We start from the raw sequence: 16956 nt of genomic DNA on the forward strand, positions 1-16956 counted from the left end.
AACTTATGCAAAGTCACTCCATTGTAGAGATTCAGGTGAACAAAGTTCAATTCAGGAAGGTGGCTTCCTCAAAAAGGTTCTTCTCCAGAGTAAATATTCTAAAGAAGGAAATGTTACTTTTTTAAATTTTTTTTTTTAAGATTTTGTTTATTTATTTATTTGACAGACAGAGATCACAAGTAGGCAGAGAGGCAGGCAGAGAGAGGAGGAAGCAGGCTCCCTGCTGAGCAGAGAGCCCGATATGGGGCTCGATCCCAGGACCCTGGGATCACGACCCGAGCCAAAGGCAGAGGCTTTAACCCACTGAGCCACCCAGGCGCCCCGGAAATGTTACCTTTTATGCTATTTTTAACTCTTTCTGCAGTGTGAAATCTCAAGTGTGGAATGAATACAGATAACCGGCTAAAGGAATTGTGTCATCCACCTACTCAATGAAGCCTTGCTTCAGGGCTAATTCAGATTTTCATGAAACGTTATCTTTGAATTATCTCCCAAGACATCACATGCTAAACCTAGTGCATTAGAGGATAGGGGTTGAACACACCAGTTTTTGTGAACATAAACATTCAGTTCATAATATTGCCCATAAGGACTCTATTTCTTGTGTACTTCCTCGGGTTGAAGGAGACTAAAGATTTAACAAAAAGATTCCCCACAACACCAGCACCCCTAAGGCCTGTTGCTACTGTGAACTCTGTGATGATGACTAAGAGCACCATGACTCATAAAAGATTTCCCACATTCGCTGCAAGCAAAAGACTTTTCTCCTATATGAATTCTCTGGTGTTTTATGAATGTCGACTTACACTTCCAAGATTTCCCACATTCACTACACTTATAAGGTTTTTCACCTGAGTGAACTCTTATGTGTACATTGAGGCTATTTCTTCTGACAAAGGACTTGCCACATTCACTGCACTCATAAGGCCTTTCCCGAGAGTGAACTCTCTGGTGAGAACGGAGGACAGAACGAGCAGTGAAAGATTTCCCACACTGACTGCACTCATAAGGCCTTTCTCCAGTGTGAAGTCTCTGGTGATCACGGAGGACAGAACTAGAGGTAAAAGATTTCCCACATTCACTACAATCATAGGGACTTATTCCAAGGTGACTCTGACGATGATACCGGAGGGCACAGCTATGACTAAAAGATTTCCCACATTCACTGCACAGATAAGGTTTTTCTCCCGTGTGAATTCTCTGGTGTTGAATGAACGTTGACTTATAGTTCAAAGATTTCCCACATTCATTACATTTATAGGGTCTTTCACCTGAGTGAACCTTGATGTGAACATTGAGGCTATTTCTGTGGAGAAAGAACTTGCCACACTCATGGCACTCATAGGGCCTTTCTCCAGTGTGCACTCTTTGGTGAGAACGGAGGGCAGAACTAGAGGTAAAAGATTTTTCACATTCACTGCACTCATAAGGCCTTTCTCCTGTGTGTATTCTCTGGTGAGAACGAAGGACAGAAGTAGCTGAAAAAGATTTCCCACATTCACTGCACTCATAAGGCCTTTCTCCTGTGTGAATTCTCTGGTGTTGAATGAATGTTGACTTACACTTCAATGATTTCCCACATTCATTACACTTATAAGGCTTTTCACCTGAGTGAACTTTTAGGTGCACACTCAGGCTATTTCTTCGGACAAAGGTCTTGCCACATTCAGTGCACTTATAAGGTCTTTCTCCAGTGTGGACTCTGTGGTGATAATGAAGGGCAGAACTTGTGGTAAAAGTTTTTCCACATTCACTGCACTCATAAGGCCTTTCTCCAGTATGAAGTCTCTGGTGATCACGGAGGACAGAACTAGTGGTAAAAGTTTTCCCACAGTCACTGCATTCATAAGGCCTTTCTCCAGTGTGAACTCTCTGGTGAGAATGAAGCACAGAACTAGTGATGAAAGATTTCCCGCATTCACTGCACTCATAAGGCCTCTCTCCTGTGTGAATTCTCTGGTGTTTAATCAATGATGACTTACACTTCAAAGATTTCCCACATTCATTACACTTATAAGGCCTTTCACCTGAGTGAACCTTTCTGTGTACTTTGAGGATATTTCTTCGGACAAAGGACTTGCCACATTCTGTGCACTGATAAGGTCTCTCTCCTGTGTGAATTCTCTGATGATACCGTAGGTCAGTCCTAGAGATAAAAGATTTCCCACATTCACTGCAAGCATAAGGCCTTTCTCCTGTGTGAATACTCCGGTGTTTAATGAAGGTTGACTTAAATTTAAATGATTTCCCACATTCATTACAATTATAAGGTCTTTCCCCTGAATGAACCTTTATGTGTACATTCAGAGTATTTCTTCGTAGAAAGGACTTGCCACATTCACTGCACTCATAAGGCCTTTCTCCTGTGTGAATTCTCTGGTGTTTAATGAATGCTGACTTACACTTCAACGATTTCCCACATTCATTACATTTGAAAGGCCTTTCACCTGAATGAACATTTATGTGTATACTGAGGCTATTTCTTTGGAGAAAGGACTGGCCACGTTCACCGCACTCACAAGGCCTTTCTCCAATGTGAAGTCTCTGGTGGTAATGGAGGACCGAACTACTGGTAAAACATTTCCCACAATGACTGCACTCATACTGTCTTTCCCCCGTGTGAGATCTCTGATGATATGAGAGCGCAGACATAGACGGAAAAGATTTTGCACAGCAACGACACTTATATAACCGTTCTCCAGACTGAACCCTATGACTAATCGACAATGAGCTCCCACTAAGGGATTCTGCACACTCGCTACAAACATAACTCATTCCTCCACTGTGCCATCTCTGGATATGAAGGGGGACAGATTTGCCACCTAAGGATTTCCCACATTTGCTGCACATGTACTGCCTGGACCCACCCTGAGTCTTCCCATGTTCATTCAGGGTTGGTTGTTGCCCAAGGGATTTTCCACATGGACCAAACTCATGATGTCGTGCTCCAGTATGGTATCTCTGGTGTATGGCAAATAAGGATTTGTACCTGAATGTTTTCCCACATTCACTGCACACAAAGGACTCTCTACCAAGGTGGATACCCTGCTCCCGAGTATCCGTGTGTTTGGGACCAAAGGCGTTCTTGCATCCGCCCCAAGTGCCATGACTGCTTCCGCGTTGTAACACTGTCCTACACTGGGGGATCGTGTGTGGCTTCTCCCCAGTACGAGTGGCCTCTTGCCCCAGATGCCCCGAGCCAGACAGCAAGCCCTTCTCAACCTCTCCACAGGTAAAGGGCTTTCCCGAACCACCGGATCCCCAGCTCTTGACAGCAGAGGCCCTGCCCACACGGCTTCTGAATGGTTTTGCTCCCGCGGGCTGCTCCTGCTGCTGCTGCTGCTGCTCCAACTTCACACCGAAAGAAAATCGTTTCCCGCAGGCCCCACACCTCAACCGTTTCTGGCCGTTTTCTTTCCCCTGGAGCTCAGCCAAGTGGAAAATGTCTCTCAAGACGGGACCACACATCTCACAGGGGTGGGTCTTCCGGGAAGACGGAGCGGCCCTGGGCGTCCCGGTCTGGGACACGCCTACAGAAGCGCTCTGTGCAAAGGGGGCCTCCTCATCCTCTGCTCCACAGCAGCAACCTGAAGGCAGAGAAACGCTGGTGAAACACGTGCTGGCTGTAGCGCGGGGTGAACCCATCACACACGCACCCGACTCACCTAAGTACAGCATGCTTTTCCAGACAAAGGAGACAATTCATTTGAAAGAGAGGTCTCTGTGCACGACTGGGCACAACCAATCAGAGTACTAGGGAGAGCACACTAGAAGGACAGAAAACTAGGGTATGACACAAGGAAGACAGCCAGAGCCTACAGCTTATTCTTTGCCCAAAGGTTTGTGTAGGTCCATTTCTGCTACTGAGATTTGGCCGAGTAGAGCCTACAGGAATATCCCACCCCAAGACATTTACTTGTGGTCAAGGACAGTTGAGGGCATGTGAATATGTCATGGTAAAACTTTCAGGGGTGAATGCTGAACCACACGGAAATAGCAGTGAGAGATACGGGTGGCATGTGGAGGCCCGAGAAGCATTAATTACCCCTATGCTGGACATCATGGAAGTACCAAAGGGTAGAATTCAGAAGTCCACAAACTGTCAACAGTAAGGAAGGAAAGACAGAAATGGGGTGTGGCCATCTGCGGAGACACTGCGGTCAGGTTGAAGAAACTGAAGAAACTCAGTATGATCTGAACACAGTGCTGGTATCACACCTTTCCCAGCTGCCATCCACCAGAACCAGGTTCCCTATGAGCCCACCTGGTCATGCCTGGAGCATGTCCATGCTATGACACACAACGGACTCTTCCCTGGAAGCCTTCCTGAGCAACCAAAGGGTACCAGAAGCATACCAATACTGTAGGAAAACGGGCCAAGGGGACCGCCAGCACTGTCCCAGAGCTACTCAGGACACAACAAAGAAAAACATCCTATGTGACTGATGGCAGCAGGATGGCAGGAAAGCAGAAATCATCTCTCGCCTCAACAAAAAATCAGTTCGACAGCTGTCTATGAGTGGCCTTAGCCTGAAGTGCCCAAGAGCCCATTAACACTGACTAGAACACAGGAGACCATCAAAGGGGGCACAAGCACACAGAAAGACGGCTGGAGACTGTATTAGCACAGGTATGTGTGATGCGTGAGAAATGAGGCCTGGGCTGGCTCCATCCGCCCCGGGGTGGGTGCGACTGTGGCCCCTGATCGACACAGCCTCCAGCTTCCTGCTCCACAGGGGACACCGGAACACTGGCCAGCGAGTTAACCCATGTCTGAAGCCAAAGCAATGTGAGAAAGAAGATCAAGCTGAAGGCAGCACACTTGTGGTTTCAAACTATACTACAAAGCCATTGTTTTCACAACACTAGGGCACGGGCATCCAAACAGACCAGTGGAACGGAATGAAGAGCCCAAAAGTAAAGCAACACGTCTACAGATGACTAATCTTTGACAATGAGGCCAAGAATCAACCCTGGGGAAGAATAACCTCTTTCACACTACTGTGATATCTGACTGTCCAAATGAAAACACAAGGATCCTGGGTCTCCTGCTTGCAGCACTCAAGGAAATGAACTTCAAATTGATTAAGGACCTACACATAGGATCTCAAACCCTAAAATTCACAGGAAAAAAACATAGGGAAAAGCCTCCGTAACCTTATTCCTGACAATGCTTTTTTGAGTAGGACATCTGAAGCACACACAATGAAAGCAAGCACTCACAAATACCACTACACCAAATTGAAAAGTGCAACTTTTCAGGGGCACCAGAGCCAATGAAACACACCAGAGAGTGAAAAGGATGTACAAGTGACTAACACGTGCTCACAATCACCAATCATCAGGGAAACGAAAACCCAAACCACAAGATATCACCTCCTACCTGTTACAATGGCTATTACCAAAAAAGACAAGAGGTAACACCCTGGTCAGGATGTGCAGAAAAAGCAACGCTGGAATACCGCTGCTGGGAATGGGTACAGGGAAGTCTGTATGGAAAATACTAGGGACACCCAACAAAAATTGAAAATACAACTACCACACAGTCGACCACCGCCATTTCTAGGTATGTATTCCAAGGACACAGAATCCGTATCTCCACAACCTCCCCGAACAGGAACATCCACTGCAGTACCATTCACAAAGCCAACGTATGGAAACATTACTGTGTGTCAGAGTTTATACTGACAAATTGGGGGCAACCTCCCAACTCAGTCCATAGAGTACACAACTCTTGATCTCAGGTGGTGAGTTTAAGCCCCACAGTGGGCATGGAGTCTATCTTTAAAAAAAAAGAATAAAAAAATAAATTGTTTCTAGGTAGAGAAATAAATAATGTGACAAAAAACATTTAGTACACCCATGTGCAGGAACAGTCAGCCATAAAACTGCAGGCAACCCTGCCACTTGCCACAAACAGATGAATCTGAAAAACACCACACTAAGTCAAACAAGCCACACGGCAAAACACAAACCCTGTATGTGGATACAGGGTACAAACCCACTTATGTGGATTTTTTTTTTTTTAAGATTTATTTATTTATTTATTTGACAGACAGAGATCACAAATAGGCAGAGAGGCAGGCAGAGACAGAGAGAGGAGGACGAGGGCTTCCCGCCAAGCAGAGAGCCCGATGCCGGGCTCAACCCCAGGACCCCGGATTCATGACCTGAGCTGAAGGCAGAGCCTTTAGCCCACTGAGCCACCCAGGTGCCCCTACGTGGCTATTTATTAAGAAAAGAAAAAAGTCAAACTCAAAGAAACAGAAAAGTAGAAGGCCACAAGCTAAAGACTGAGGGAAATGGGGAGATGTTGGTAAGGATACGACTAACATTCACAAGATAACTTCTGAGGCTCTATCATACAGCACATTGACTACAGTTGCCAATATTCTATGGAACACTTGAAATTTGCTATTCAAGTAGATATTAAGCATTAGAACCACCAACAACAGAAAATGTAATTGTGTCAAGCGATCCTCTACTGATCAGGTTCATTTTGTTAGTAATTTCATAATGTAAGGGAAACTCAATGTATGGGTCTAGAGAACAAGGCCTGCCTCAGGATCCCTGCTCAGCACAGTCACCACAGGTTTCTCTCTATCTGTCTGCCCCTCCCCCTGGCTCTCTTTCTAATCTCTCTCTCTCTCTCTAATAAATAAATAAATAAATAAATAAAAATTCACGATGTATATCAAAGCATTATGTAATATAATTTCAATAATACAATTTTATTTGTCAATCATACCTCACAAAGATGAATGTAGGGTAGCAGGTAAAAAAGCGATATAACACCACAAAAAGAACCATACAGGGCAGTCTGGAGAAGTAACCCATGGTTCACATAAGCAGTAAACATGCCCATGCCTCCAATTTCAGTCACAGGCAGGCAAGAGGAAATGTCACCCCAAGGAAGGGTTCAAAACCCAGGCCACAGAAATGGCACCGATCTGAACACAGAGACCCAGCCAGGGAGAGGGCAAGCAAGGTGCATTCCATCAGCCTCAATGCACGACCACTGACCTGCGATCTTAGCCGATCAGGGCTCAGCGCAGCGGGTACTGGGGCTGCGGGCGGACAGAAGGGCACACCAACAACTCAGGGCCAGCAACAAAAGCAACTGCCCAGAAAGATGGGGAAGCACACAGTGAACACAGTCCACACCAGAGAAGGACAACCCTCCCCTGGAGAATGGAGGAGGGGAATCCGCAGGATACAGAGTCCAGGGCAGGTCAAGGGGATGCTGAGGGCCTTACCCAGTGACGACACAAGTGCAAAGTTCTCCAGCATCACATGGTGGTACAGCCGTCTCTGAGCCTCATCAAGAAGCCTCCACTCCTTCCAGGAGAAGTACACGGCCACGTCCTCAAAGGTCACACCACACTACCATGAAAGGAAAACATGGAACCCTGAGCATTCTCTCTCTGAGAACCCACCAGCCAACCCACACACCCACCCCAGTCTCCCCTGGCAGCCCAGCTCCCCTCCTCAGATAATACCAAGTCTTGGTGCCTCTAATGCTGCTCTCCTCTCACCTTCCCACCAATCACTGTTCAGTGCTCAGCAATAACACACAGGGGACACATGGAGGCAATGTGGCCTGCAAGTCCCATCCCCCTGCTACGATATTCCCATATAGTCTCCCAGGGCAAGCCCTTAAGACAGCCAATTACAGGCCCTGCTCTGCCAGGAAGTCTTCAATACCAGGACCCTGAGGCCCTTAGCTCACACTTCCTCTCCAGGTCTACATGATTCTGTAGACTGTACCTCTCTCATGTCTTCAGACCCCCCAGATGAAAAAGCCCACACCTTCCAAAGGATTCTCCCTTGACTCACACTTGTCCTTGTCACTTGACAACCAAAGGATGTGTGACAAACACAAACAGGTTCCACTACCACCCCAATACGCCCATGGATCCCAGCTGAGAGAAAGCCTCAAATGCTACTGAGAAGCCTCCTCACCTGCCTCTAATCTTCCCTCCAGTATGACACTCACAACCACTGTCAACCTAGAATGTTCCTACTCATCTTCTACTCCCCTACTACCCATGCTGGCCCTCCACAGTTGGGAACCAACCATCCACTACTGGACCTTTCTGAAAACCCCAGACCTCAGGCTCTCCCTGCCAGGCACAGAAAAGCAAAAATGACATTTGCCCCAGACTGTTTCTGGCACGAAGATTCTGAAACACTCCGGATGCCATAAAAGCTGACCACAAAATTCTGGTGAAGTCCTAGAACACTGAAGAGAGAGCAGCTCCAGCCTCTCAAATACTCGCAGGATTGGCCACCTGGGTGGCTAAATGGGTTCAGCATCTAACTCTTCATCTCAACACAGGTCTCCATCTCATAGTCCTGAGTTCAAGACTCGTGTTGGGCTCCACACTGGGAATGGAGCCTACTTAAACAAACAAACAAACAAACAACCCCCATGTCCTCAGCTATCACTTGTCCCATCATCCCACGGAAGGCTTGTCCGTGTATCTGCCAGATCACTGCCTCTCTCCTTCACCTGTGTTCACAATGCCCAGCAACCCCGACCACGTGTTGAGCAGGAAAACCACTCTTCGGCACACTTTACTAGGTCCCTCTGACCTACTAGGAGCATTGCCATGACACTCTGCGTTCCCTTCCCAAAGGTGATCCAAGTCTCCACCCTGGTCCACGCAGCAGCCATCACTTTTCAAACTCTCCATCATGAATCCTTCCCCCAGTTTCCCAAAATTTCCTGTCCAGCTGCCCACTTGATGCCATCACTTACCATCTTCTGAAACACCTAAGTCGCCTAACGCTGTGGAAACACGTTCGGACACCCCCAAAGATAAGCAACTTACTGTTAACTTCCATCAGGTTGATGGGACTTTCCCTCCCTTCAGCTGCTAGAACTGTGAAAATTAATGAGGGGAAACCTCTCTAAATTGGGGTCGCGAGATTGCACTGGGAGCAGCTCTCAGACACTACCAGAGGGGGTGGTATCAGCTACGGGCCCAACAGAAAAAGATGGACTTGAACTAATTTGGAGATACTACTTCACTACAACCCCCCCCCCCCCGCAAAAGACAGCCTTTTCATGATCGTCCCACCCAAGAGCTCAGCCAATGAGAAGCCACTATACTTCGACCTTCCAGTTTAGTCCAGTGGACTTGAGAGTACATAACAGCTTTAGTTCCTTTCCTTAAGGGGTGGGGGGGGAAAGACGACCTCTCTCTTCTCCACACTGGCTACTGCTTTCACTCGGCTTCTTCGGTCCCAATCGCTGTTCCCTGTCGCTCCCACAGAAACAACATCTCTGCGGGTAAAGTGTCTGCAGTTTTCTCTTCAAGCGTCACCGACCAAAAGCCCCGGGGTTCCCCTCACTCCCCCCGTTCTCCTCTCCCCTGCGACACCCACAATTCGCCTCAGCCCTTCTCCGAGGTTCTCCAACACCCAGGACGGACACGGTGGCGGTCCGGGCCACTACCAGCGACCACCGCGAGTCCCTCCTGCTGCGCGCCCTGCCTGCGCGCTCACCCCCGGCGGCGGCACTTCTCCGCGGCCTGAGAAAGCCCCCTGACGCCCGGGTTAGGCCTCCTCCCCTCACCGCCAGCAGACACGGCCTCGGCAGGCAGAGACGGCGCGGGCCTCACCCGCCGCGCCGCACCCTGCTTCTGACAACCAATGCAGCCGCACGGTCCCGCGTTGGTGGCGCGGGCCCCCTGCAGCCCCCGCCCCGCCGGCCCCTCAGCCGGGAACCCACGCCCGCACGCAGCCCGCCGGCGCTCCCACACGGGCCCCCGCCCACCGGCGCCTCCCTGTCCCGGACTCCGCGGCCTGGGCCGCAGGGCCGCGAGCAGGCGCCCCGCGCTCGGGCCTTCGGGGTCTGGGTTGGGGGCGGCGGGGAGGGCCCGGGGACGAGCGTTTACCTCAGCCGAGTCCCTGGGCGGGGCTGCCGCCATCGGACTCTGTGGGCGAAGCGGATCCTGGAGCTGAGGGAGGGGAGCGGACACCCGGGCCATCAGTCTATGTTTAGGCCCCGGTACGCGGCAACTCGAGAGATGTCACAGAGCCTTGGGCCCCCAGTCTGCCTTGGAGGGAAGAGCCTCCCCTCACGTCTTCTCCAGTAATCACCCTTCAAAAAGTGCGTTCCGAACCTTCCCAAGTAAACAAACGGAAAAAGAGGCCGAACGCCGCGATTGGTCGGAAGTCCCGCCCTAGCGGATGCGCACGCCTAGAAATGCCTCGTCCTGTTCTCTCATTGGCCCCTTGCTCTGTCGTCAGGGCCGAGCGTCTTCCGGGTGTTTAGGCTCCCAGAACTTGGGCGGTCTCAAAAAGGGGTCTTCTACCCTGGAGTTCGGCGCTTCGGTCAGGTCTCACCTTGCGGGCTTCCGGAAAGTGCTGCCCCTCCCCAGAGGCACCGGACCGCATTTGGTCCTTGTTTAAGGCGGAGAAAACTCCAGGAAGGCCAATCTTCTTCCAAAGGAGCAAAACGTTACATTAGATACTCCCGAATTCCGTGGCTGAGGTAAATGACAAATCATCCCTTGAGGCGCCTCTGAAAGAAATGAGTCTCTACCTGGAAAGTTGTTGTTGCTCTTTCATGCTTGCGTCCGTCAGCGCGTTAGAGTCAGTTCATAGTTCGTTAGGAACTTAGAAACCTTCCTGTTAAATCATAAAACTTCAACCCGGTGTATTCTGAGGGGCTTTCGGCGCTATTCATGGGTTTGTGGGTTGGGCAGCACCGCGTCCAGCACGCAGAGGGCAGCTCCAAAACGCTACAGAAAGGAAAGGGTTTTTTGTTTTTTTTTTTAAGATTTTATTTATTTGTCAGAGAGAGAGGGAGAGAGAGCGAGCACAGGCAGACAGAATGGCAGGCAGAGGCAGAGGGAGAAGCAGGCTCCCTGCCGAGCAAGGAGCCCGATGTGGGACTCGATCCCAGGACGCTGGGATCATGACCTGAGCCGAAGGCAGCTGCTTAACCAACTGAGCCACCCAGGCGTCCCAGAAAGGAAAGGTTTTTAAAGGTAGGACAATTACATCATAAATAGAAAAAAGGTTAATGCCAGATGAAGTCACCTTACTGTGGGGACAAAAGACTCTTTAGGAGAAGCCATCCTCTATCTTTGGGGGATGGAGGGTCCATCCATGTAGATTACCTTTTTGGTGCTGACCGGTATATTCCTGACTGAGCAGTGGAAATGGCATTTCTGGGAAAGTCAAAAGTGCAGTGAACTTCGGTATTATGCCCTGGTTTGGTGACACGGCCTAGCAGAAGTGACTCCATTTGGCGCCTGTGGTTTCCTTTCTACGTCCCATACAGGTGCATGACAGGGAAGAAGGACAAGGGATGGTAGGCCGCCCCGAATGATGTGGTCAGTGACTGGTCAGCCTCTGGTTCCACACTAAGCCTCTCTTACCTGTATTGCAATTGCTTCCCATCTATGAAGGAACACTTTTACCCGTATATTTCTTCCTCCATAGTCTCAGATATACCCAGTTCCTTTTAGGAGTCTGACATCATCCCAATCATAGTGCAACTTGACCAATGCTGTTTTTGGTACCAAACACATGTTGCCATTTTCAGTTGGAGCCAGTGTGCAAGGGGAGAATCTGAGCGCGAAATGAAGGGTTGTTTGAACCCAATGATCTCACCTTCTTGCCGGGAAGTGACTCTTCTTTCTTCAGGCACTGGTAGCAGTGTCGCTTAACAATTGAAGTTATCTCAGAAAACAGTGGTGAAGTGCACATTTTGGAAAGCAGTTTCTAACCTTTATCAAGTTGTTTAAAGACAGTGGTAGAAATAGCTACGGGGAAACCCACATTTCATCTCCCTACACATCATTAAAGTCTTAAAAAACGCTATGATCTCAGAGAACTTTTAGAGAAGGCTCTAAGAAGTCTGAGAAAAGACTAAAAGAATAAAATTGAGCACGTGACTCTGCTAGACCAATATGCTTATTCATTGTGTCGGCTTCTATCTCCACAATGTAACTTTTTCATTCCTGAAAACATTGAGCAATGCTACTGTCATCTTTAAAAATAAATAGCCACTTATTTTACTAGCAAACAGGATTTTATTCAGGAATTAACAGGAATTTTAACTGGGGATAGGCACAGTAGGGCAAACCACAGGAAAGTCTGAAGAAACAGAAGGAAAGTCTGCTTTTATTAGGTTTTAGGAGACTGGGGAGGTTTGCTTTCAATTAAAGTTCATTGAAGGGGTACCTGGGTGGCTCAGTGGGTTAAAGCCTCTGCTATCAGCTCAGGTCATGATCCCAGGGTCCTGGGATCGAGCCCCGCATCAGGCTCTCTGCTCGGCAGGGAGCGCCCTGCCTGCCTCTCTGCCTACTTGTGATCTCTGTCTGTGAAATAAATAAATAAAATCCTTAAAGAAAATAGTTTCATTGAAGACCAAGAGTTTCCAGTTGTGACAGTTTTCCATTGGGTCTGTGCCCTGGTTAGGGTGTAGTTGCTGGGGCAAGGGGCATTCATTCTTCTTTTTGTTAAAAGCAGGAGATTAAATTACTACTGTGAAAGTTTCCTCCCTTGTCAGGATAAAAATAATCTTCCTTTTTCCTGCTAATTAACCATTCCTGCCTCTGTGAAAGTTTCATTTTACTTTATTTTTATTTTATTTTTTAAAACTAAATTCAATTAATTGACATGTAATGTATTGTTAGTTTCAGAGTTAGAGTTCAGTGATTTATCAGTTTTTTATAATAACCAGTGCTCATTATATCACGTGCTCTCCTTAATGTCCATCACCCAGTTGCCCCATCCCCCACCAGGACACCTTCATTTTAAATGCGGTTTCCTTTACTAATTTTAAGACTTGGAGAGAGAAAAGGACATTTAGGGTACCCATAAGAATTAAAATGAAGAGAAATGGATATGTCATGTGTATTTACCGTTCCCACAAATGTCCACTGAGCACATACTGGTTTTTTAGGAAATTTGTTCGATGCATGGGAGAAATGCAGGCACAAGACAAGCAGTCCTGCCTTCAGATGCGTTGTATTATGCTCAAGGAAAACACAGGGAACATGAAAACAAAAGTTCAAGTTTACATTCAATGTTAAAATGTGGCAGGTGAGATAGAAACAAGGAGAGGTGATTTTGTGAGAAAAGAGATCCACTGGGCAGAAAGGAAGACCTTGTTAATAACAGCACCACTGAGCAAGGATGAGTCCTTCGGGTTTTTATTTTTATTTGTTCCAGGTTTTGTTAAGATTTTATTTATTTATTTGACAGAGATAGAGAGACAGTGAGAGAGGGAACACAAGCGGGGGCAGTGTGGGGCACCTGGGTGGTTCGGTGGGTTAAAGCCTCTGCCTTCGGCTCAGGTCATGATTCCAGGGTCCTGGGATAGAGCCCCGCATCGGGCTCTCTGCTCAGCAGGAGCCTGCTTCCCTTCCTCTCTCTCTGCCTGCCTCTCTGCGTACTTGTGATCTTTCTCTGTCAAATAAATAAATAAAATCTTAAAAAAAAAAAAAAACAAGTGGGGGCAGTGGGAGAGGGAGAAGCAGCCTTCCCACAGAGCAGAGAGCCCAATGTGGGGCTCCATCCCAGAACCCTTGGATCATGACCTAAGCCAAAGGCAGAAGCTTAGCAACTGAGCCACCCGTTCTGTTAAAAGATGAAGTGAGCTACGTGAAAATTTCGAAGAGCTTATTTGAGCAAACACCAAAACCATTCCGGTAACAGCGAACCAAACCAGGGAAAAGGCTAATCTGAATAGGGAAGACCGTGGGGTGCTTGGGTGTCTCCGTTGGTTAAGTGGCTGCCTTCTGTTCAGGTCGTGATCCCAGGGGCTTGGGACTGGAGCCCCTGCATCAGGCTCCCTGTTCAGTGGGGAGCCTCCTCCCTCTCCCTCTGCCTGTCTCTGTAGGTGGTAGAGCATTGGAGCCACTGGCATCTAACGGCCTCTTTGCTGATTTCCAGTTCCAAGCAAAAGAAGCCAGTGGCTAGGTGTCTTCCTGTGGCCTCTCTGCCCTGGAGACCCTGGGGCTCCAGCCCTTTAAAGCCTTTACCCTGCTTGGCTCACTGCAGAGGCACTTAGCAGGTGTGTGTGAGAACCCTTCGCCCTGCTGCTCCTCACAGTCTGTAGGTCTACAGAGTCCCGGTACTGGAGCGTGGAGGGAGGCAGCCTGGCCTTCCCGGAAAACCTGTTTTCGGTTTCACCTCTGCCCTGCCCTCTCCATCAGCTTTACCTCAGCTCACTAGAAATGCTCATTCTCAGGTACCTGGGTGGCTCAGTGGGTTAAGCCTCTGCCTTCAGCTCAGGTCATGGTCTCGGGGTCCTGAGATCGAGGCCCGCATCGGGCTCTCTGCTCAGCAGGGACCCTGCTTCCCCCGCTCTCTCTGCCTGCCTCTCTGCCTACTTGTGATCTCTCTGTCAAATAAATAAATAAATAAAAATCTTTAAATAAAAAAAATAAATGCTCATTCTCAGCCCACAGCCGAGACCTCTTGACTCAGACACTTTGGTGGTAGCCCAAGTATTAGTTTTTAAAGAAATGTCTGGATAGAACAGATGCAGAGTAAAACATTCCATCTGCTAGTTGTGGTTCCTGAAGACAGGGCACTTATCTTTGTCATTTACATGAATCTCTTCTATAGCGGCAGGATTTCAGAACAGAGGCTGCAAAATTTATTAGCACACATTTATTCTCTTCATTAAAAAGTAATGTTTAGAATGTCTGATTGTCTGCTATTAATGGGTTACTACTCCTTTATGAACATTGAAAGTGAAAAGCTTCTAACCACTCTACCTGGTGCAGAAAAACAATGTTTGCAGTATGGTATACTTTTAGAATTGCCTTTTCATATGAATGGATTGCTCTGTGTGTGTCTCTGTGTTCATATACCTGTTTCCAAAACCCAGTTTTGGCTGCCTAGCACTTCAAAGGTCAATACTGAAGAGACAAGTGGTGACTGGAAATGATCATAATCTTTACTCAGGAGGCTGGCCACCTAGGGAGAAGGTGGGCTCTCATACAAACGCCAGCTCTGAGGTTTCTGCCTTGCCCGTGGGTTTTTAAAGTTAGGACAGTGAACCAGTATAGGGAATACATTGGTCCGCAACATTTCTTGACTACATGCAGGTTCGATGGTACTATCTATAGATGGGATCACAGTGCTGGGAGGTTGTGCAAGGGGTCTGGTTCCTTAGTACTTACAGGTTGTGCTAAAGGATCTGTATTGCTTTGTGGCATTCACAAGTGCTCAGCTCATCCTAGGAGGGAATGCATGATCTACAGATAAACAGGTGAATCAATCATGTAGGCTAAGGTGCTTGTTAAACCTTCAAGATTACTAGGTTGGCTGGAGGGCCAGAGGTGGCTTCACCCATAGTTTTTCTTACTATTGAACTTTCTAGTCAGGTTCTTCTTTCCAGCTTGTCTCTTCACTGAGATGGAAGACCCTGCTGGCAAGCCATCCCCTGATGGGAACCAAAACTACCCCCTGTAGTACTAAGGACTGCCCTGAGCCAGCAAGTCCCCACCCATGACTGACACCAGGACAAGGATCTGTTTGAGTTTCTCTGCCTACCTGCAAGTACCCACTTACCTTGGCCCCACATTTTCCTTCTATAAACCCGGAAGTGTTTTGAGCACTTTGGCGTCAGTCTTTGAGAGGTTAGTCCACTGTCTTCCTTCCGTTGTCCTAAGATTCCTTTCTTAGCCCCATTTGTTCCTCGGCCTCTGGATTTTGTCATGAGGCAGGGACCTAACCTAGTACAATTGGGGCACTCAGGGTAGGTGCTCTCGCACCCCTGTGCCCGGACAGCACAACCAAGTCATAATCTGTGGACAAACTTGGGCCTCACGTTTTTCCCTTAAAATAATCGCGGACAACCTAATCCGCTGTTTATTCCAGTCTATACCCCGTCACCCGCAAGAGGCGCCAGAGCGGTCATGAAGGTGTACGCGGGAGGAATGGAGGACTCACCTGCGGACTGTGCTGTGTCCCTGAGGGGCACGGAAGGCCAGAGCTCTGGACAGAGCATTGCCTTAAGGACTGATGGTGGGAACTTCGCCTCCAGCTAAGTACGGGTACTCAACAACTTCGAGGTGTCTCCTCTGTGCACCACCCCTGCCTCCCAGCCGGCACCAAGACCCCCCGGCAGACCCCTTCCTGGCATAGCCTCGGAGATGAGACCATGATCCCGCGTGTGTCCGTGGGGTGGGAAAGGCCTCCGCATGTTCCCACACACCAGACTTAGGGAACCCCTTCTTTCTGGTAGAGGCCCCATAGGGCCTCGACTCCTCTACTTTGGAGAGGGAGGCCAGCCCTGATCCGGATGTTCCGGGTAAGCCGCCACCCAGCCCTTCCCGGGCGGAAATCCCTGTCTTTTCCGTGAGAGGCCCCGCCCCAACCGGCTCCTAGTCCTTCCTGGCCCGGGGGTGGGGGGGAAGACCGGAAGTGGCCCAGCGACCGCGCCCCCTTCCCCCGCCCAGTTGGCTTCTCCGTGAGACAGCTTCCTGGAAACACATCCCAGATTGGCTGCGAGATGCACGGAAGGTCGACTCTGGGGACCCGCAGTCAACTATTATAGAAAGAGAAGGAATTAAATCACTTGGAGGCTGGCGTTCCACAGTGAGAATTTCTTCCAGTGTACTGGGTGGGATCGGAGGATGCGACTCTGAACTCAGCAGGTGGACACGAAAACCTTGTCGCTCTCAGGTGAGACCGTCCAGACTGACCACAGTCACCAGTCAGGGTGTTCAGGGACGTCCCTCCCCTCTGGCCTGTCAGGATTAACGTCTGCCTGTGAGGCTCCTGCAGACCTCGTCAGCTCCCAGCCCCCACAGCTGCTGTCTGCCTGGCCTTGTCACATCTCCTGCACACGCCAAGGTTTAGTTTTCCTCCAAACACCCAAGTAGTTTTTCAGCGCCTTCTCAGCACATCCACTCTCACCATGGGAGAATTTAGTTTGTAAATAGGCAAATACTATAAAGTGGGGCTGGATTTTTTGTA

The 16956-nt window shown here is 48.8% G+C and overlaps 2 protein-coding genes across 4 annotated transcripts in view; both read right to left on the reverse strand.

Annotated features, from left to right (window-relative positions):
* The window catches only part of ZNF671 (zinc finger protein 671), a 175296-nt gene that overhangs the window by 104314 nt on the left and 54026 nt on the right, over nucleotides 1-16956 (reverse strand). The window lies entirely within an intron of this gene.
* Nucleotides 330-10017, reverse strand: LOC116861134 (zinc finger protein 585A-like). Of its 2 annotated transcripts, none has more exons than XM_032847616.1 (3): nucleotides 9903-10017; nucleotides 7257-7383; nucleotides 330-3587 (listed from the first exon to the last, which is right to left on the reverse strand). In XM_032847616.1, the coding sequence occupies exons 1-3, from the start codon at nucleotides 9993-9995 to the stop codon at nucleotides 670-672; spliced, it is 3138 nt and encodes a 1045-aa protein (XP_032703507.1). In that variant the 5' UTR covers nucleotides 9996-10017; the 3' UTR covers nucleotides 330-669. The 2 variants fall into 2 exon arrangements, with proteins under 2 accessions (XP_032703507.1, XP_032703506.1); XM_032847615.1 differs by lacking the exon at nucleotides 9903-10017 and adding an exon at nucleotides 8215-8696.

The sequence above is a fragment of the Lontra canadensis genome, unplaced genomic scaffold, assembly GCF_010015895.1.
Source record: "Lontra canadensis isolate GAN:19392208 unplaced genomic scaffold, GSC_riverotter_1.0 scaffold191, whole genome shotgun sequence".
Lineage (NCBI taxonomy): Eukaryota > Metazoa > Chordata > Mammalia > Carnivora > Mustelidae > Lontra > Lontra canadensis.

Excerpts from the sequence above, each read along its gene's own strand:
- LOC116861134 (XM_032847615.1), bottom strand. The coding sequence starts at position 8,316 with ATGCTGAACCCATTTAGCCACCCAGGTGGCCAATCCTGCGAGTATTTG. Across the intron at positions 7,384-8,214 it reads GACTTCACCAGAATTTTGTG|TGTGGTGTGACCTTTGAGGA; the intron begins GTCAGCTTTTAT and ends CTTTCATGGTAG. Across the intron at positions 3,588-7,256 it reads TGCACTTGTGTCGTCACTGG|GTTGCTGCTGTGGAGCAGAG; the intron begins GTAAGGCCCTCA and ends CTCTGCCTTCAG.